General features: G+C 30.2%; 1 protein-coding gene across 1 annotated transcript in view; it reads right to left on the bottom strand.

Moving 5' to 3' along the window:
* Positions 1 to 1,311: 1,311 nt before the first annotated feature.
* LOC112694492 (transcription factor AP-4) overlaps positions 1,312 to 24,259 on the bottom strand; it is a 34,308-nt gene continuing 11,360 nt past the window's right edge. The window contains exons 3-6 of the mRNA XM_025569968.1: positions 9,228 to 9,396; positions 2,095 to 2,291; positions 1,664 to 2,020; positions 1,312 to 1,562 (exon numbers count right to left, since the gene is read on the bottom strand). Of these exons, the coding sequence (XP_025425753.1) occupies positions 1,434 to 1,562; positions 1,664 to 2,020; positions 2,095 to 2,291; positions 9,228 to 9,396 (852 nt within the window). The 3' untranslated portion in view covers positions 1,312 to 1,433. The remainder of the gene's footprint in view (positions 1,563 to 1,663; positions 2,021 to 2,094; positions 2,292 to 9,227; positions 9,397 to 24,259) is intronic.

Raw genomic sequence — 24,259 nt, 5'->3', positions numbered from 1 at the left:
ATTAAATTTGTTTAAAAGTTTATAGGCTCCAAAAGAATTGATTTTATCAGTCTTCAATTCCCAAAAATCTTAATATAAATAAAATGATAATGGCGTACATTTACTTAATTTTTTTTTTCCACTCCCATATCTCTTCATTCATATAAAATAATACTTATTGAAATAATTATAATAATAATTAATAATTAATAATTAATAGTAATAATAATTATGTTTATCAATATTATTAAACTAAACATGAAAAAAAAACACAGATGTGTTTTTTTTTTTGTAATTTATATAATTAAATAATTGAATTTTTTTTATATAAATACAATAAATAGGCTAATTTATTTATCATAATTTTTTTTTTCATTTTTTTATAACTTTTTGTTTAGACATAACAAAGCAAGAATACTGGATACAAGTTATAACAAAAATTATTTAATCCGTATTAAGGAGGAAAATAATGTAAAATTTTGCTAATTTTTTCAATAATTTGGCCAATTGAATATGATAATCTCATTATTTACATTTGAAATAAAAAATATTATGTAGACAAAGGAACATATCCACTGTAGTCACATAAAGGAAATCACATAACATTTTAGTCTAATCCACGTCAATTTAGTTACATCAAATAATATATCAAACAAATTACATTAACAGAACATGAAATCAATAGCACCGATTTCTTTTGTATACAAATAAAAATGGGCATTCTTGGTTTTATAAAGATAAAAATAACACAAATACTAAAAAATAATAATAATAAATTTAAAATAAAAAATAGTTGATTAACCTTATTCTATAGTTATTACTTTTTAAATAGTAATCATATTTAAATAACAATAGAAAAAAAAATGTAGAACTACTATTGCTATTACTGCGTATACTTTTATATTGCAAATAGTCGAGTTAAATTTAACAATATATTGCAAAATTATAATCAATAAAAAATATTTTAACAAAAAAGCTTACACATCCACAAAAATAAAAGAAATGTGACTTATGTGAAAACACAATTAATAGTAAAAAAATTTAAACATTGAACATTTTCAAGTGAATATGGTAAACATGAAAGCTCACATTTTTCATAATCTGAAATTAACATATAACATAATTCGCTATTGAACATCTTGAATATAATATTTAATTACAGAGAAGCCCTGAATATTATTGTTCTAGTAGTATTTTTAGTGGCATCAAAATAACTATACATTTTTTTATTTTTTTTTTTCTAATATTCTATTAACAATATTGTACAGTTTATAAATAAAAGATAAACTGTTCTTACTTCCAATTGATTATAACATATATAAAACATATATCAGAAGATTTCATTGGGACCTATATCATAGGAGCTTTGACTTCATACTACATGTCGGTGAGTTACAGATTTCTTGAGAAGATAATAAAAAAAAAACTTTTTAGGACCTCCTTTTCTAATGAAGTCACGATGCTTGTTTGCCAACAATGACACCGGGTCTGGACGGTTGTACAGGACTATTTGATGTTACCACCGTAGTACCTTGAGATGTCTGGGAACCACTGTGGAACTGAAGGAAAGGATTCATTTCCACCTTGAAAAAAAATCATTATCTGTTAATAATTTGCTTAAATATTTGACCATGTAAATATTTATAAATAATTTAAAATTTCATTCAATTTTTAAACAAGTTACCTTAAGCAACTTTTGATTGCTGGTCGCTGTATGTTTGGTTAATGCAAGAGGTGCTTCCTGGTGGTCATCACTAAACAGATTGTCACCTTCTAGATGTCGAATCGCTTCAACAATGGTTTCCAAGTTTTGTCGAGATGTACTCGTTAGGTAAACACGTGCAGATGGCAGTACTTGCTGTTGCTGCTGCTGCGGTGGCACAAGTTCTTCTTCAGGTGCTTTAAGCCGATCATCTACTTCGGGTGTGTCAGTCTCAGTCTTAATCAACACAGTATCTACTTCTGGTTCTCGTTGCACTACCAGGTTTTCAGACTCATTTACTTCAATTATCTCCATACCGGCTTCTTCACCAACTACACACTGAAATTAATGAAAAAATAAAATAAAAAAAATCTAAACAGTGCCTTAAAAATAAAAACCATTAGCTCTAATACCGTATTTGTGTTATGATGGTATTGTATTGTAGTCTGGGTATTCTCTTCTTTTGGTTTTGAATCGACAAAAGTTTCACCTAAACGGGCGGCATAGTCTTTTAATTGTTCTTCTAGCTCGACGCGTAAACTTTGCTCGCGTTCTAAATGTGCTCGTAATTCAGTCACTTCATCGATCATCAGTCCTCCATCTTCTAAACCTTAAAAAGAGAATACATTTTTTTATAATTTTTTAACAAAATATTTAAATATAATACTGAATTATTTTATGTTTTATTTATTTTGTATCATGATTGCAGCATCACTACTACGATTTCCAACAACAAATAGTATAAGAAGAACCAAATAAATTAATAAATAATAAAATAATCGTAAAAATTCTTCGTCCTGATAAATCAACAAACAATGACGAACCGAACGCACATCGTACTAAATCGTTAAACACTATAGCTAATGACCCCATAATGAGTCGCTAAAGTCGTAAGGGCAAACACTAGTTGCCTCCCCAAGTCAAAAATATCTATAATTTTTATACGAATTGCCTCCAGACTATATACGAGTTGTCTCCTGCCGTACCCTAAAATTTATCTTAAACGAGAAGGGTCTAGTACTAGTTGCCTCCCAATAGTCAGATAATAAATATAAGTGTGGTTCCAAACATTTTCAAACATCATGTATCAAAATAAGTTTGTAATTTCAAAGTCATAATCTATGACTTTTGTTATATTTGATATTTACAGAGCCGTAACTAGGGTAAGGTGAGCGAGACACTTGCTTTGGACGCCTGAAGCTAGGAAGCGCAAAAATATTTAACAATTAACTCATTTTAACAAATTATATTTATTGTTTTGCTAGAAACCTAATTAAAATTTTTCAGATTTTTCCGAATCGTATTATACATATTAAAAGCTGTGAGTGTGACAACCCTACAACTTTGATTCAGTTCTGCCTCAGGATAACAAATGGCTCGGTACGGCTATGGATATTTGATACAATTATATTATCTATAAAACTAATCATTAAAATAATATACTATTTTGAGTAATGATAATATATAATGCAAACCAGACCTGAGCCAGACTACAGTAAATAATATACGTGATCGAGTAACGCTTAGTTGATTTCCAACACTTGTTATCGTTATACGATATTATTTTTAAAAATATTTTTTTACAAACGTTTTTAGAACAAATCAATGTGAAGTGCGAAACATATTTAGTGAATAGGCAAAATATTTTTAAAATATTTAAAGATTTTAAATTTAGTTTTCAAAAAAAGTTAGCCTTCAACAAAGAACGGCGGATCTGTACGCCAAAAATAAGTAAGGCTTTTTTAAAAGTTAATGAAATTACAAAGTCATATTTTATGAAAGTAAGTTGAACCCTAATAATCATGTAGCAAATACATTATCTGAACAAATATTTAATAGGCAAGAAATTAGTTACTCTTTAAAAATAAAAGCAGTCACTAAAACATTATTATGTGAAAGGCCTTCGAAGTTATTACATGCAGAATTAAGACACCATAAAATAGATATTATTACAACTACCAATTGTACATTAAAAAAAATGTACATCAAGCTCGTAGCTCAATTTTTCCGAACTTACCTAAAACGAGAAATGAGGTTCATAATTTTTTAGACGAGATTATTATTATTTACGAAAATGAAAAATTTTTTTTACGCAACGATATAGAATGCGAAATTGTTATATTTTCTACTAAAACTGTGTCGATTTCAACTAAGGCACGCTTAGTGGCATAAAATGCAGTCAATTGGATTAGCTTCGCAATAATCTAATGACGATTCGATTAAATAACATAACGTGCATATTTAGCCTATCATTTTTTAACTCAGCGGAAGTCAGAAATATGTTTACAATGGAACTAGCAGGCATACAGCCTTTAGATCACTGGTTCCCAAACTGGAAAGCGCGCCTCCTTCGGGAGGCGTGTACACATTGCTGGGGAGGCGCAAGCAATTATTACGATGTACAATTTTATTGATTAATTCCGAATATTGTAGTTTATTTAAAAAAAAAAACACCAAAAAAGATGATCGATTTTTTCAATTGGAGAGGGGGTGCGAGTTTTTTGAAAGTCTACGAAGAAGGCGTAGAACAGAAGAAATTAGGAACCACTGCTTTAGATGATAAAATAACAGATAAAATTTCAGTTTATTTAGTAGATACATAGATATCAGAGGATTCAATTTTTCCACCTCATATATGGACACAAAAAAATTCCAGTATTCAACGCACAACCAATGTATGCAAATCCTTCTAAAGCAAATTTAATAGCTATTTTGAGTCTCCACATCCTAATATATACAAATTTATCGAAGTTTTATAACTAATTCAGACTGAGACTATAATTTTAATACAAAGTTCTAATAATCCTAAGCTACATAGACGATTAGAAATTAGAAACAAAATAATTTTCATTGATATCCAAATAAAAAAGCTGAAAGAAAAAAAATATTAAATTTTAAGTACCTACAAATATTGGCTAAAAAATACAAGCCTAAGCAATGTTATAAATAAAAATAATTTTTATAAAAAATATTATTATAACATTAAAATAATATTATTATTTGTAATTTCCTATTGTTTTTATATATGTACCTATATAATATATACACCAAGTCTGATATTTTCAATTATTTATTTATTTATTTAAAAGTAACAATGAATAAACATTATTTTTGTGGGACTGTTTTGTGAAGTTTATGAACCACTACTTAATTCTATAATACGGGAGACAACTATTGTGAAAATTCTTGGGAGACAACTCATATATAAATATAAACTACCTGGTCATCGGAGGCAACTAGTGTAAATTATCCTTTTTATTGACGATAAGAAGACGAGAGGCAATTCGTATATTTTGGGAGGCAACTAGTATGTGCGCAGAATGAAAGGTATATTTCAAATATTAAAATACCAATAACGTAAGACATCTAAAAAGGTGTTAAGTCATAGGTAGGTTAACAGATATTTATTTTATTGGCTCACAATAGAAAGGAAATAGGTAAATATCGGTGAAAAAATCAAATCAACTTAACTCCTATATTTAGTAACATTAAATTATTTTGGTATTAAAATATACATTTATTTCTTGTCTTCTTTTAAAAAAAAAAAGTATTTATTCACAATTCAAAATTACATTTTAAAGATAAAAAAATGAATGTCATACCTTATTGAACGAATATTATGGTCTCTATAGTATAATAACTACAAAAAATGACAACTAACATAATTTAGTTGGAAGGAACTTTAAAATTTTATCTGATCATTTCGTAGGCAATTATTTAAATTCAACACATACACTTCCAGTTCCCGTTATAATAAGTCATAAATCAAAATATAATCATATTATATAAACACAATGATAAGTAAAACACGCGTATATAATAAAATAAAATTCAAAAAATAAATGCAAACGTATTCACAATGCATGTTGGCTATATAACTGGGGCTGTATATTTAATGCGCTTACCACACTTTAAATAATGCATTTATGATACCAAATGTACACTTGGTACACAAAAAAAAAATAGTTTATAATTGTAGAAATAAATAAATATAATAATACTAACAAATCAAATATATCATTATGTAGGTTAGATCTAGTAAAAAAATTACATTTCATTAAATACAAATTATTTGTAAATATTTGAAAATATGTAAAACAATTTATTTCTCAGTTTTTCCCGTATTATTACAGTATTATTATTAAGTGGTTAGAATAACACACAGCTTGGTGAAATTGAACCGAGTGCATAGCAATGTAAAAAACAGATCTCGCTTGGCTCTCGGTTCGAACATAAAAAAAAATATTGATGAAATCAAAATTTTAATCTAAAAAGATTTTTTATTTTTCCTCGTCCAAAATAATTAATAAGTTTGTACAATTGTATTTTTATTTTTTTCAATTGAAATACAAATTAAAAAAAAGCATAAAATAAAAAATATCAATAATACAATTTTAATTTCTTAAATTTTAACTAAAATACACAATCCAGATTTTATACTAAAAAAACGGGTAAAAAAATTAATTTTACACGAAGCAAAAAATATTGAAGAAATATTAAATCAAAAGATACAAATTAATATAATTTTTATTAATCAAAAAATAATTTCCGATTTAAATACAAACACTCGAATATACTTAAATGATCGCAAATCTCAGTGTCACAGGGGGTGCTCGAATTAAAACGTAAAATAATAATTAGTAATAATTTTAAAATAAAAAAATTACCAATTTTAATCGTGGCATCAACATATTAATACAAAAAAAAAAAAAAGAAACATTGGTTTGCAGAAATTTTCGAACGGAAACGTATAGTTAGTATAGTTAGTGAAAACAAAAATATTGTTATTATTATTAAAACTTAAAAGAGTTGTATAGTGATTGCATAAGCATCCATAAACAAACATTTTAATGTGTATTTATGAAAAACAAATCTATCGAAAAAAAGAATATATAGGACGTCGCACAGGCAATTTTTAGTATCAAAAAAATGTTCACGTAAATTGTGAATTACTTGTTCCCGAATGGTTTTAGAGCTAAGAGACCTATTATCAAAATTAAATAAAACAATATTTTGGAGAGCATCTCATCGGGGTTTTCAAAAATATTAAATTTAAAAAAAGATACAGCCATTTAAAAAAAAAGAAAATAATCGTATTTTACAAATGCTATATCAAACAGACTAATTCAAATAATGAAAATACCCAATGATATGCCCTCGAAAATATATAAAAAATTTAAATTTTAATTTTAATATTAGGTATTTTTACTCTAAAATCTAGAGTGATTTATTTACAATCTAAGAATGTATGTTTTATGCCATAACAGTCGATTTTTTTTCCCGTCAAATGTTGCGCCTAGCAATACTGTCAAATACATCGTCGTTGTCGGCGGTAGTAACCCTCCTCACTCAACAATGTAACCAGTTCGAATTCTCTAACAACGATAACGATAAAAATAGAACTGCCGTGACGATACGACGTCGGTACTCAGTAACCCGCATTCATTCAAATTAATTTAATCTACTACTATAAAATAATAGTATATCATTGATAAATCGATGACAAAATAAGAATAAGATACGAAATTACACAAAAGTTCCCCTCGACCTTCGTTGTTTTGCAGTGGCTTAAGATCAATTCTTGAAATTGTACCTGCGCTAAAAGAGTTATTCGAAAATTTTTAATTCGTAAATAGTACATCATCTATAGATATTATTAATTCTACTCCTTCGATGAAAATAACTGAGGAATAATCAGTAATTTTCAATACACAATAAATGCGTATCGAGAAAAACAAATTACTTGCTCCTGGTTATTGAAGAATTTCTAGTTCCGTCTCTATACGTGTATACTTATATTCACGACAGTTTGTGTCATTTTGGAAAATTATAATTTTTTTTACCAATTACCACACATTTATTTGTAAGATATACAACAGCAAATGACAATTTTTAAAACAAATATTTAAATAAAATTATTACTTTGATATATCTAATAATAATGAATTAATTTTGTTTGTATTTATTTAAACATAAACCTACTCAGTCTCAAAAATGTAGCGTAGAAATCAACCCATATTTAGGTAATATACATTACCTATAGGTACTAATAGAAAACCTAAATGTACCAATATTAATATTTCTATATTATTAGTATACACATGTTAAATAAATAGTTACAAATATAAATAACAGTCATCCCTCAAAATTATGCAAGCACGCACCAGTACACTGATAACGAAATCAGCTTTATTCCATATTTTGTAAAATGGGTAGCTTGAACGCGTATTATTGTATTATTATTATGAAATTCGCTCACTACCACTGTTCATGAAATAATAATCCACGCTTCCACGATAAGAACTTGATAGGTCAAAAAACAGTGGGCGTAACTTGATCTACGGTCAGACTAGACCCGGCATCGGCCAAAATAACGTTCGGCCGAATACGGACGAAAAAAATAAAAGTATAAAATTCAATTGTACCCGGCCACATAATATCCAAAAAATTCGGTCGTTTACGGCCGATGTCGGATGAAAAAAAAAAAATATATTTTGATTTTTCGTCCGTATTCGGCTGATGCCGGGTCTAGTCTAACCGTAGACTTACACGGTGGAGACTGTATTCATTACAAACGAAAGTGTTATCTGTACACATGTGGCGATAAAGGGTGATAACGGATAAAAATTGGTAATGATCAATTAAATGGACACATAAGGTACAGGTGGTGTAAAGTTGATGATAATGATAAAGATGATGATGATAATGATGATAATGATTTAGGGGATTGAGGGAGATTCGACGGTATAAATGTACCTGATGCGGTGCCAATCACTTGAATATTGTCGGGGGATAATGCGCCGTTGCGATGATCGTCAACGTTCGTATTAAAAATCACCACTTCTATAAAGAAAAACAAATAGAATTTTATATTTGAAGCTTAGCCGTCCATGTCCGTGTATACACGTGAATTTCATTTTACATCTGCCACGGCGAATAAATGAACGAATAGCTAACGACAATGACAATGAATGATAAAAAAAAACAATTGGTTAAAACCATAAACGTAAAAACATCTTACAGGTCTCTATTTACTATTATAAAAAATAATAAAAACACCTGGCTCACCGTTAAAGCGTGTGTCTCTCTCTCTCTCTCTCTTTCTCTCTGTCTAATCTTAGACACAATATCTTACAGAAACAAAAAAAACTCAATATAATAATATTAATACGCAGTATACACAATAAAGAAGCGAAACCAACCCATGCGAAGTATCCAAAGCACACGAGGTGCATTTACAAAAGGGATAATGTGCGTTTTTCCCGGATAATATACATATATGTGTATACATCGAAATTGTAATGCATGGCGTACGTGCATACGTTGTATACACGTACACGCAACAATTCGAACGATGCTCGACAGAGAAAAAAAGAAAAAACCGCCGGCAGGTGCTGCCACCTTGCCCGCTCGTCGACATCATCCAGCAACCACCACCATTGTATCACCCTCCCCCTCCATTACCATGAAGGTTCGTACAACAGCCACCTCCTGTGCACACCACCACTAAAACACAGCACCAGCAACGGGTGTAATGTGTACTCACCAGCTGAGTCTTCGATTTTGCGTTTCTTGTGCACGTTGTTGGCCGTGCTCAACAGTTCACCCTCTTGCTTGCTCACCAGCCGTTTCAACTGGCAGTTCTGCGACAGAAGTCTCGTTTTCTCTTGCTCCAACTGGTATATGTAGTCAGCCGTGTGCTGTAAGATCGCGGCCTGCAAAAACACACAAAATAAGAAATTAATGAATACGATATCAGAATAATATTTAAAAAAAAATACCCATCCGGTAGAACTAGTAATCAGAGACGTATTAAGGTAAGGGCCATGGGTCCTTATGCCTAAAGGGCATGTACCAGTTGCCCCCAAAATTACCTTTTTTTATACCAATTCCCCCAAATTACCTAGAGAAAAATGTACCAGTGCCCTCACATGTTAATATATACACGATTACAATATATAACTCGTAAAATAGGGGAAGTAAATATAAAAATCATTAATAAAATATAAAATTATTTATAAAAATAAAGTATGAGTAAAATAGTACAATGTTGCGTGCCAACCGTTTGATCGTATTTCAGTTACTCGCTCAGTCTATTCAATGCTTGGGTGTAGGTTTAGTGTTATTCCTACTGCACTGTATGATATTCACGGACAACGATGGTAACTGGACATAGAACATTCTTGTATATAAGATCAAGGAAATGAACCAAAAATCAACTTCCCCTAGTACTCAGGACCCAACTCGGATCTCCGATTTAATGTTATATCATGTACATTTGATTGAACTTCTTCTCGTATTAATTTTAATGGTCGTTTAGAAACTTCATCCACAGCTTTCTGTTATAAATTATTAAAAATGGTTACTTTTGTTAAATTTTTACGTGGCGAATGTTTGTATTTGATAACCGATTTTAAAAGCACCATTTCGTCTTCACTTAAAGACAGCTTTGACGCACACGACATTAATGTACATCACCATTTTACACTAGCTTGTGTAATGCAATCTTTATAAAAAGTATAATTATTGAAAATTAACTAAATATTGCCCTTTTTACTATACACTCGCGTAATATTCTCCATTATGTTAACAACGTCAGTGCTTTCCGTTTTCTTGTACTAAAATGTACTTATCAAAAACATAGGTATACATCGTATCATATACCTAATAATTTTTAACAACCATAAAATTACATATAAAGATATAATAAATGATAATAATTATCCACTCGGACGCATCTAAAATTACGCGTTTTGGTAAAAACTTGTTTTGCACCAAGTAGACTATTATTATTTATTAGTTATTACAAAATACAATATTATATATTATAATTCCAATTTCCAAGCATATTTATTTTTATAAATAATTTTATATTTTATTTATGATTTGTATATTTACCTCCCTTATTTTATGAGCTATATATTGTAATATATTGTAATATTGTGTATATATTAACATGTGAGGGCAACTGGTACATTCGATTGAGGGCAACTGGTACATTCGATTGAGAGCAACTGGTACATTTGGTTGAGGGCAACTGGTATATTTTTAAAATCTCGATAACAGGTGTAGGGGGCAACTGGTCAACACCCAGCGGAATTGGTGTCGAGACTTAATAAATCTATAAATTCTAAAAATTATATTAAGTGTATGGTAAATACTAAGATTAAATTTAAAGCCACTAGGTGTCTCCAATATGAGATTTCCTATAATGTCACTATCATTCCCAGTTCTTTTACCCGCCCTAAGTATTGCTCATTGTACACATACGCATAGATTGTAATAATTTCAAAATAAAGTCACATATTTTTTATTTAAAAAAAAAAGAAACCATATTGGCTATCCACATATCTTCAATAAATATTTTCAGCCAATGAGTAGTTTTTTTCTATTAAAAAATATGTATTTCTACACGCAAATAAATGACACGAGAAAAAACTTTTTCCTCGGGAAAATCAACGTATATCTGGGTGATAAAGTTAATTAATAAACAAATAATTACAACTTTTGGATTAACTTCCTGAACTTACATAAATATATTAAATATATATTTATATTATATAATTATAATTACATTACAAAATCCAAGTTGTTACATTATCAGAAAATATTCACACAATCATTGAAAACTAGGCTGTATTTCCAAAAAAAAATTATCAACTTTTTTTAAAAATATGTAAGCCAGTGATTATAAAAAGCAGCCTACATAATGAAAATTCTTCAAAATAATTATCAGGATTTTTATAAAGTATAATTAACATTAGTTGAACGTCAATTTGAACATCAATGGATTCATCGATTTGAATCGAAAATTTTTTTGCTGAAATAATTTGATGCATTAGCTATCTTAAAATATTTTCAGATATAGGATCTAACCTTCGTTTAACAGTGTTATCCAAAAAACAGAATTAATTCTACCTTATTAGTTACATTTTTTTCACAGACATTCATAGTGGACAAGATGAGAGAAAATAGATTGAGATGGTTTGGGCATGTGATGAGACGATTGAGAATGATATAAGGACCGGTGTTGTATACCTAGGGAATGTAGAAAATCGAGACGAATGGAGGTTTAGAACAAGAGTAGACCCCAAATAACTGGGTGAATAAAAATCTTTTTTTGTAACTTAATTATAATTTATATTGTACAGAAATTAGTGAAAAAAGTCATAATAATAATGAAATTTTTTTTTTTAGGGGCAAAATAAATTTTGCCCTTATCCTGAAATTTCTAAATACACCACTGCTTGTAATATGTGTATTAGAAAAATATTATCTACTAGAGTGATAAAAGGGGGGACATTTTTCAAAGTCGTATACTATAAGATTTACGACGATAACACCTATAATACCGCACCTTTGTAGTTTTTTCTCTAATGCAATTACATCACACATCATGTTCGTGATTTACCTATGATTAATATACAGAAGAAAGGGTGTTTTTATTTTTCTTATCAATGTACCATATTTCATTATCTTACGTAAAGCGTAAAAACCATACTCGTTTGCACAACATTAAATTATATTAGACCATAAATAATAAAATGTATAAGAATACTAGAATAATGTACACTGTGTCACCTTTTATTTAATAACTTTTACTCGTAAATCAATCAAACGTAGGTTTGAATGATACTACACGCTACATATTACTATTGTGAAAGCTGCTTATTCTTAGTAAAAACGTATTTTGTCTTATACCAACGAACTTGAAAAAAGTCCTAATGATATATACTTATATTACGTATGAAAAAATAATGATATAATATAAAATATAAACCAACACTGCAACGTGATAATTATTTTTAATACATAGTACTTCATAACATAAGCCACATATGTAACAATATTTAAGTATTGATAAAAAGTAAAATATGACATGTATAGCTATAAGCACACATATAGTTAACACTTAAAAATTCAATGTTGTCAAGAGCAATATTTTTTTCCCCGAGTTCGTGTTTAGCTATTTCAATCATGAATGGTGATTCTTAAACGTAGTAAGCTTAAAATGCATTATAAAGTCAAGAGATTTTTAAACAAGAGCATGTTATTATTACATTTTCCGGTTAATAGATTTATTAAAAGAACAAAATAGTTGAAGGGTACTTTTCAATGAGGGGTTCATAAAACATAAAAGACCGCACCCTATATTATATACTAACGAATATAGCACATAAAACATTTTTCAAACAAAAATAATTTTGACATACCTATTAATAATAAATAGTATTAAAAATATATTCCACTTTCTAAAATATAAAAATTAATGATGCTTCAATATTAATACGATCTTATATCAGTTATTAAAAAAAAATACTTCTACAGAAAGAAACTTATATTTAAAAACAATGCTACTTGGATAAATTTAATTTAAAAAACCCATAAGTATATTTATTTATTTTATTTAGTTTTTCTAATTATAATACTAAAATACATATAATCGAATGTTCATTCAAATTATTAATTTATAATCGTAAACAAACAACCATAGTTGGATAGTAAATAACCTACTGGATACTCAAATATTACTTATCACTAAATGTTGATAGAGTTCATTCATAGTTTAAAATATGTAAATAACAATTAAGTCTTGACCCTTCTGAACCAGATATTCATAAATAGCAACAATAATTTTTCAATTATATTTTCTCACTATTATGCACAAAACTTTATAAATATGCCACACAGTCAATCATTAATGAATAAATTACCTAATGATGTTGTGCGAGTAATCTCTTAAAAAATATCACAGACTATTTAATCATCAGTATTATTTTTATAAGTTTATTAACTCAAGTAATTACTAATTAACTCGACCGTGAGATAATTAACATCACATTTTTAAAAATAGTTACAAAACACTGAGCAGTTATTAAATTACATTAAACTGATATACTATTATACAATTTATACAACAGGTATAACGAATTTTTTAATTTACACAGTCCAAATAATTTAAATGCAACGTTAAGTTGTTTTTATATAATTCAAGAGTACGAATATACCTTTTTGAAAGTAACTCGTTAAGAACTTAAATTTAACTATTTGAACGCGAAGAATTTTTCTTATTGAAAATTCGGGAGGAACATTACCCTTCAATTTTCAATGAAAAAAAATATAATTACAACGAAATTAAATAATATTATTAAATTCATCGCCAAATCCTTAATTATATTAAGTGGAAAAAAAAACGAACACGCTTGAACTAAAACCATTAAATCACATAACCTGTAAATCACTATATTAGTCCTACTCATCGGAGTATCTATTCCCTACATTATATCAAAATATATCTTTTGAATACATAATACAGTAAAACTTCCTTTAACGGTCACCTCTATTGGACGGTCAATTTTTTTGGTCCCGTCGAGTGTTATGGGAAAAATACATTAACACCTCTAATTAAAAGTCAAAATTTAAAAATATGTCAAATGAAAGATGGAAAAATGTTAAAAAATGTTTTAAATTCTTTTTGACAGTTCATCTTAACAAGCATTTATGATATCGATAATGTGAAGAACAATTGTCTGTGACTGTATATTTTATCATGTTCCATTAATGTTCAGTGTATAAAATGTTTGGAATGGCGTGTAGTTTCAATGGCATTAACACGAAAACATCTACGTTTAACGGAAAAAATAAAATTGTCCGATTTTTACCAAATTGTATATTTAAATATTAATTAATTAAGGTGAAATAGATGATCATATAAAAAAACCACAGACATTTATTTTGAAGGAAATTATTCAAATAATAAACTTAATTTAAAGCAAACTAATGTAACACAATTTTTTTTTTAATTTTAAACTGTATTCATGTTGTATCATAAATCATAAATATATTTTTTAAAAGCCATATTGATATGCGTTATTTATTTGGTATTTTATTTTTAAAATTTGCATACACTCTTTATATTGGTCACCAGGAAGGTATTGAATTTCTGTTACCAGTCACAGCTATAAGAAAAGTACCTCTAAATTGCGGTTATTATTTCCGGTCCCTTCGGTTACTATTATATGGAAGTTCTACTATATACAAATTATTATTTCACGCAAAATATGAAATTTCGATGAATTTATCGAAAATCATAAGACTAATATAAAATTCAACAATCTTTTTTTTGAAACATATTTTTGTTACTTAAAATTATTTCTGAAATATAAATTTTACCCTGAAAAAAAAACGTCAAAAATCCACCAATAATCATTATTAGTATATATCATCAGTCATCACCAAAGATTGAAAAAGATTTACTACACAGTATATTTCTTAAACTGCAATAATCGATCATATAACAGCAACTCCCCTTCCTGTTATAAATGTGCCCACGTTAAGGCGATATAGTTAAAACTATTTTATTACTTTATTTGAAGAACTTGGAAAAAAGAGTTTTTAAATTAAATAACGAATAAAATAACATGACATAATTTTCATATGATTATGTGTTACGTCGTAAAGGTCATGATGTCGGAATAGAAGGCCGTTAGGTAGCGGCTCATCACGCGCACACATCCGACGACCGACAACGACGAAGTTGATAACTATTGCCGATAGATGTGGGTCGTAATCAAAGACGTCCATCAAACTAGTCCAGAGGGACGAATTTCACATAATATAATGCAGGATATACGTTGAATTTCAATTAAAAACTATGGTTTTAGCCACAAGTTAATTATAATTATATAATAATATTTTGATGAAAATTATGTATTTTAACAGCCCACGTGAGAATTCAATTAATATTAAGTCTGATAGAGGACATTGTCTTTTTTATATTTTCTACTCTCCTGCCAATAGACACCCAAATTCATGATGTGCAAAGCTATATATATAATCTATAAAAATTGTAGATTAAATAAATTTCTCTATTGATCCCAGGAATGGATGTTAGAGCCCGGGATAGTGACGGAAGTGGCTGTAAAAATAACGACGACGAGTGGTTGGTAGAAAACAAAATACGAACAGCTGCGGCAATTCGAGTTGCCAACGAAAACAACAACACGTCAGCCCAAGACTTAAAAAGCGGTAAAAAAAACGAGGAGGCGGACCACATGGTTTCTCCACCTCTTGCTCTCAGTTTTTCCCTCTCGTCGAAGGATAATATTATACAAAGGTGTACGTACGTACACCTATGTATAATATTATAGTAGATTATTTTTTTTCCTACCACGCAAATGTAACAACACGTTCTATTTTTACGTAACGCACAACGGATAACAACAAACCATTAAGTATAATATTATTATTATTATTATTATTATTATTATTAGCAATACGAAATAGTTATACACAGTTTCATAATAAACTCGTTTATATACACAACGACGTCAAGATCTTAGCCGTGACGACGACGACGGGGCCAGCGAGGCTAACCGAACGTAAGTCTTGGATTTGGTAGCGGTAATTTGATAATACGCTCGACAAAGTGATTTGGAATTACTCCTTGTTCAACGCGTACCAATCTACCCACAGTGCCCGCGTTTTTTATTTATAACTTCACCAGACCTAACAGGAACATTTTTTAATTCGAAAATGAATATTTTTGAAGAACTTTGAACGAAATATGATAAAATTTCAAAAAGTCGATGTAGTACGCACTTCGAGGCGAATTCGAAGTTGTCACAAAAATATCTTATCACTAAATCGATCATCGACTGTATAATATTCCACGTTTAAGCATATGACCAACGGCAAATCACGACTTATAACTAGGGCTGGAAATTAAATATAAAACCCTAAAAGTGCCTTTGAGAAAATTGCTTTTATTTTTTAAAAATTCTACATAATATACCAGTCAATTGTTTATTGATAAATAAATGCGATATAAATTATATTTTATAAAATTGGTTAAAAAAAGTTTGATTAGGTTTAATTTTGATATTATTTTATAATAATCACATAATAAACATTGTACTTGAATAAAAATTACGTAAGCATATGAAAATCAAAATATCGAAATAAATTACAAACTCGAATTGAGAATCCAAAAACTCAAAAAACACTATGAAAACCTCGCATGAACTAAAAAAGGAAAAAAACCGAGTTAAAAACAAAATGTCAAAACATTTTAAATGAACTTTAGTATCCACAAGAGGAGCAAACGGAACGAATTCGAAACAATACGAACAATAAATAATAAATAATCCGATGCAAAGTGCATCGGAATCCCAGACCTAGCAATGCACACGCGGATCGTTTTCTCTGTTCGCATCGCGAGCCTGGTCCGCCACTCGAGCATTCGGCAGGTCCGGCCATCGTCTACTCCGCGGCTCGAAGAATACAAGGCCAACCGGTACGCGACGGCGGCCGCGTCGTCCAGGTGAAAGAACTACTGACCTTGAATGCGCGCGTACACAAAGACCACCCAATGCCGTCGCCGTCCGTTCTCCAGAACCGAATAAACGAGGAGAGACGCCACCGTTCGGATTCTAAAAATAATCGTGGCCTATTGGGGGAGAGGGTGGGGTAGGGGAAGAGAAGAACAAAACAAAAACGTACAACTACATAAACCGTAATAAGATAACCAGGGTAACGTCATCGTTGTTGTTATTATTGATATTGCCGCCGACGACGAGGAAGGAGTGGTGAGCGATTCAGAGCTAACCGGAAAGACAGAAAGACGAGTGTCCAGCGATTGTTTTACATTGGAAGGTATCACCCCCTCCCCACGTGTAACTACATCTATATATTGCACAGATTATAATGTTTATCTATGTTACCGATTTACAATACATTGACTATATAACTTTTAAAAATATTATCAAAAAAGCAAACCAAGGATTTCCGTACATTCACTGTAACGATCGTCAACATTATAATGATAACTTCTCTTAGAAAGTGTCCCACTAGCTCTCCAATATAATATATTATATATTATATATATATATATATATTTATCAATATAATATATCATAATTTGTACCTGCATAATATTATTATGCAGGTACAAATTATGTGTGCTGATTTTTTTTTCTCGATATAAAAATAAAAATTTAGTAACAGCAGTATTCATTACTAAAAACTCGGATAGTTTCCTTCCCAGGAAAAAAATCTGAATCAAACACAGGAGGAGAGCGTCCCTTCTGCTGCGAAGTGAATCCGGTTACTACTACGCCTGCACTGACAAACAAATCGATAAAACAGGATATTGTACTACTACTGCTGTTGTTATTGTTGTTGTTGAAATTATTTGAGACAACCGCCTACGACCGATATGGGCCAATACGCTAGGTCATATGAGTCTCCCATAGGGGAAGGAACAACGACGTAGTTACACGCCGGTACGAAAAGCGTTTTGACGCGTATCCTAGCGCGTGCACACACACACACGCGCGCGCGCGTACCTCATTAGTAACCCGTCTAAAATGTATACACCGTACGTTATTACAATATTATGTACTGCGTATAATGCACGACCAACATCGATTTTCTTCAATTCAACGCCGTGTGGGGTCGCCGCCGTCACGAGAAATAAAAGATTTCACTGACAATAGTACAGTGATACAGTGTTCGGCTCAACCTCGAAGCACACTCCCCCCTGTCTTTCCTTTTACCACAGCCCACCCATACGCGCCATTAACAACACAAATCCTACCTAGTTGGGTTCTCTAGAACAGACGACATTTTCGCAAGCGTGTAATACAATACCGTACAGCACGTGACGCGAAAAATACATTATACGTATTTTGTTCGAGCGCGTCAGTAATTGCGTTTATTTTCACACACACAAAACACACATTACCAATATATTAAAAACGTTATGATATACATTGCAATCTCGGATTGAATCACAGGTCACAACACAGGGTATGCTCAACTAAAAAAATATAGTACGATAAAATAATATACTATTTGAATGGAATCTGCGATGGAATTTACTACAAATAAAATGCCAGTGTTTAGCGGGGTAAAAACAACACGTAATTATTAATATTTGTTATTTGTTATTGTTGTCTCGTCCGAAACCCTAACGATGAACACATGAGGTAACCATGTGTGATGCACGCTATTGTGTCAACTAGCTTACCCTTCTCCGCCCGCGACGAATGTTCACGGTTTACTTCAACCATTTATATAACATGCCCTTGATAACGTCCGCCGCCTATATCAAAACACGCGCAAGTCTACACAACACCGAAACACCATACACATAAATTTGTTTTACAGGTATTCAACCGAATCGTTACTCAAAAATTTCAACCGTTATGGCAATTGACGGTTTGAAAACCACGGCGAGCCGATAGAAAATAATAAAACGATCAGAGTGTAACTTGCAAGCGCAAAATCGTCCGTTAGAATAAAAAATATATTTGGAGGCGAATCGACATTAATGAGCACGTATAGTGGGTATGGCAGTTAGATATTATAAATAAAACTTAATACCATCATGGAGGTTTTCCGAAGGGTTTAAATAAATAAAGAGGAAAATTCTACGTAGGTTTTCTTAAATAGTTAGATCAGAACAACTTCGAAACATAGTAGTGTCTATTTACATTCATACAATTGTTTTAAACAAAGTTTCAGCTACAACATTGTAGGCGTAATTATACAAACGTGTGCTACCAAAAATGCTCACTTGTAATGAAACGGTCTCTAATATTATTTACCCGTGAAGACTTTTCTTTTATTTCTTCAAAATACGATCAATAAGTGTATGACCTGGAAATGTTTTGCTATTGATCGTCTTCCAGGAATCGAAATATTTTTCCCCTCCATTAGTCTCTTTCAAATAAATTAAACTGTGATTAGGAACAGGCGAATATTATCCCTTGGCATAAATAACGACGATGCACTTAACGAAAACAATGATCGACCAATATCACGGTAAACTCTATAGTTTATACCGTAATGTGTAATAATTCAGGTACATGTGGTAAAGAAATGTACTACTAGGATTAATGCTATATGATACTAAAGTACTATAATATTATTGAACACTAACCATCATCCATCAATTGTACGATTTTTATATAACCTACATATCAAATATATAACAACGAAAACATAAAAAATGCAGATTTGTAAACGTATTACTAGTTTGTAATTGGATTAACCGCACAATGATTATGATAAAAGAAAAACAAGTAAATTGTGATAAAATATCGAGCTGTCGTGAATGTACATAAGATATGATTGTACTTGTTTCGATCAGTCGAGTTTTTGCGGTCAGCGTTTTGTTTACATAATAACATTTTATATCAATCCTAGGAAATTATTAGCACGTACTACGCTAATTATTATAAAGTACATATACCACAGACCACTACTGAATAATAATGCGAACAAAACATATGATTTTTCGTGAATTAAGTAATAGGTAAACAACTAAAAACATAATATTTAAATACAACATGATGAAAATGAAGAGCATTCTATGTATTATTAAGTATAATATTTAACAAATTAAAGTACTGAAAGTGCTTTAATTTTATAAATAAAAACTATATCAGCAAGAATGTAAAAAAATTGAGTTGATGAAAAAAAAAATCAAGAAACAAATAAAATCAGTTTAGTTGTTGGATTGTTAAAAATAAATAAAAAAAAGTAAGGATTGTGAAAAAATCAATTACACTTTTTACATATGATTATTTTACTTAGTAATTTTGAAAGCTTATTTCTCATATTTTTTCACTTATTACCTAATCATCAACAATACAATTATAATCGATTTAATGATTAGTTGACAAAATATTAGTGTAGATAATCGAAAAATAAACAGTTTAGACATTCATAGACATACATACAACCTTGTACTAAAAAAAAAGAAACTATTTCTGATTTAAAAAGCCGTGATATTCCGAACTAAGTGTTCCTAATGATTTACACTAAAAGCATTCATATAATGAAAATAAAAAAAATTATATTTTTCAGAGGTGAAAATCATTAGCTAACAACAAAAGCGCTATCCATAAAAAATGACTAAGAAACCCATGATCAAGAGTTTATAAATAACAACACGCTAACACGGATATATTGTTTACATACGATTGGGTTAAATACTTTTTAACCAAGAAAGTCACACGTTTTCTTTTAACACATATTATAGATACAATATACGATTGAATCGATTATACCGGAAAAAAAATTGCAAGACATATGTATTAAAATTATATCTAAATTAGTTTACAAACTATATAGAAAAATCGTTTACCGCGAAACCATATTCACCTAAGTAGAAACGAGGTTTCAAAATAAATATATTACAACGGTGCGCGGTTGATACGTACACGTGGAGGGCGGCAGCAGGCAGTAGGAAAGAAGACCCCTTTAATTTAATTTTACTTTTTTTCAATTTTCATTTATCCCGAGAATCCGGGGGAAACTCACGTTACGAATATTAATCATCAATCAAGTAACGACGGCAAAATATGTTTGGCGCACGTGACTTGATCGATCATTCGTCGACGTCGACGTCAGCGATAGCGGTAGAGAGGCGTCGTAATTAATGAATACCGAAAATGGCTTTTTTTCTTTCTATTTTTTAATTTAATTTTATTTATTTATTATTATTATTTTTTTTTTTTTTTTTGCAACCCTCCTTCGAAAGACCGGACCACGCCCTTAAAAACAACGCCGTAGAGATAGGAACGGGTGGTGAAGCAGCCGTCGCCGGAGCGAGACGACGGCGGCGCAGACGGATCAATAAAAACCCCCTAGCCCGTCTCGTCGACGGCGTGTTACTACAACACACGACGTACACGCCACGCGGCTTTACGCACGTCATCCGAGTGAGCCGCCGCCGCCGCCGCACTACGAGCGCGATTGTTCTCTATGCGTACTCGCACGGACCCGCGCCCTTAGCGCGCAACGCCGTACTACACACACGCGTAGAACAGCACCGAGTACACGGAAATGTTCTACGTCAATGTTCCTCTTCTACTCCGAATACTCCTCACGACGCATGTGTTCCTGTACCGGCATCCTCACTACCCTTCCCATCATGTATACTACAACTACTACTAATATTATTATTTTACGATTCTGATGCGTGCATTGCGTACAATACACAGAGCGATAATACGATAATAATAATAATGTGTGTGTGCGTAAATGCGGCGACGGTGCCACGCCCGTATTTCGAGGATGTGCGAGGGGTACAACTGGCCGCTCACCACCGTCACGATAGCACGTGACATCGTCCCCGAAAACGTAAACACTGTAGCTCTCTTGAGGGACGCGTAAACGGGTCCACGTGTTGAATTCTTGAAGGGCGGCTGCCGATGCCGCTGGCCCCCAAGGTTGGCACGCAAAAAACTGTGTGGATATTAGGCGCGAAACGCGACAAAAACGCTATAACCAATCCCGCAATCCTAGTGCTAGGAACAACATTCAATTCGATCGAAAAAATCCGAAAACGGAAATTCCGGATCCGTATACGGTTCGTAGTATTTTAACGTTTCCGAACCAATTAGGTGTACTAAACCAAAATAATATAAGTACACAATAATAATACAAACTATTCATACAAGTTTAATAGTGAATTAAAATTAATTAATAATTTAATTATAACTTCCTTAAAATTCAAACAGCCAACGAGGATCTAAAAAACTTAGTTTTAATGTGTTTGAATATAGTTTTGACAAACCATCCCCTGCTAATCAGCTGCATCACGTCTCTCAACAGCATATTATTTATTCCGCACACATGACAACAACAGCTATCGATTTGTACAATTAACAATCTTTCTAGACATAGATAACCCAAATAACAACCATTAGATCTTTTTGTCAAGAAAATAAACCCTATAGGTATTTCCAAAAAAACAAACAGACTTTTTTAATTTGATACGATTCATTAAATAACGAAAAATAACTGTGCAGTGCAGTTTACAAAGTAAACTCCGTCTGATGTAGTAATGCAACTGAAATATAAATACGTCTAACGCGTTTTATGAGTATTACATGTATTTTTCTTGATGAACATCTACGGACCAAATAATAAAAAAAATAAATCAATGCTTACTGAAACACATTATTTATCAACACATTTTTCAACGGAATACATAATAATACATAATGTGGTACAACAGAGTAATAAAAATTATGCATCTTGTACTAAAGTAATGAATATAATTAATATAATGCTCGAATTACATTCATAAAAATATTAAATTGAATAAATTATCGTATTTAAAACTAGAACATAAAAATAATAATTAATGACTCATTATGTTACCATCGCATGGCCCATCATTAAATTCAGTTATCTGTAAAAAAAAGTATTTTAAAATATACAGTTAAAACTATTTTTTATGTGTGTGAAAAAAATAAATATTTGAGAAATAAAATACTTAGTTCAAAAAAAAATCCTATTATAGATAGATATCCTGGTGGCATGGATCACTATAAAGTTATACACATTAAAAGTTATTATTTTTCAGCTCAAAAACCAGTTAAATACTAAAAATATAATTGAATTAGCTCACGTGAAATAATCATAACTATTTTAAAAATAATAATTGAATATATTGTCAAAAATGTTTACATTAATGGAAAAATGTACAAAAATGTTTAGCTTGCTTTATTTAAAAATAAAAATGACGTAGTATGCCATGTTATTAAGATATTTAATATTTACATAAATATTTTAAAAAAATAATTTAAACAAAATAGAAGTACATTTGAAAAAAACTTTCCGAATGGTATAAAATTATATTCAAGGTTTACATCATGAAACCATATACTAATAAAATGCAACAATTGTGTACTAAAAAGAAGTTTTTAAAGTTTTAAATACTTTTCTCACCAGGATTTTAGATATAAAGAATTAAAGGACTTTTGAATAAATCTGAGCACACTCGTTTCATATTCCTCAAAAAACCAATGGCCCTGATGCATACCTTTATACCTTCAATAGATTAAGTATTTCAATTTATTTTATTTGAATTTCTAACCACACAAAAATAAAAACAAACATAAAATACAATCACACAACCCGTTCAAAGTGCAAACCTTAAAAGTAAAATATTTTGAATATCTATGGATAATAATTACAACATAATTTAAACAATTGGTATGATTTGTAACAATACAAACATACAAAATAAAATGTATGTTAAATAATTCATAAATCAGAATCAAATAGAGCAATTACATTATTTTAATCCAGGAGCTAAATTCAATAGAAATTTTATTTAAAACTATTGTTTATAACTTGAGAAAGACTCCGAGCATTAATATAAATAATATATTATTTAGGTACCCAATATAGTTTGAAGTTTATGAATGGTAAAAATGCTTCTGATAATAATTGATTACAGATTTCAACATTAATAGCATCCTCAAAGTAGCATTTATAGTTATAATTAGAATATAATAAAAAAAAGCATAGTTTAACAATTTATCATAACATACACTAGAATACTAAAGAAATATTTTGATTAGAGTAGGATAAATTATCAACAATTTTGGGTTATCCTTGATATTTAGACCAGTCGAATTCTAAAAATGATTATAAATCTTATTGTGTTTCAAATCAAATAAATAAATTACAATTTAATTAAACTCTTCGAGTTAAATATAACAATGACATTTTTCTAAAGTAAATAAAATTAACGTATTTATACTTCCTAAATTA

This window comes from Sipha flava, unplaced genomic scaffold, assembly GCF_003268045.1.
Source record: "Sipha flava isolate LNK unplaced genomic scaffold, YSA_version1 130_pilon_pilon, whole genome shotgun sequence".
NCBI classification, from domain to species: domain Eukaryota; kingdom Metazoa; phylum Arthropoda; class Insecta; order Hemiptera; family Aphididae; genus Sipha; species Sipha flava.
The sequence above is the reverse complement of the archived record's forward strand: the minus strand, read 5'-3'. Positions and strand labels throughout refer to the sequence as shown.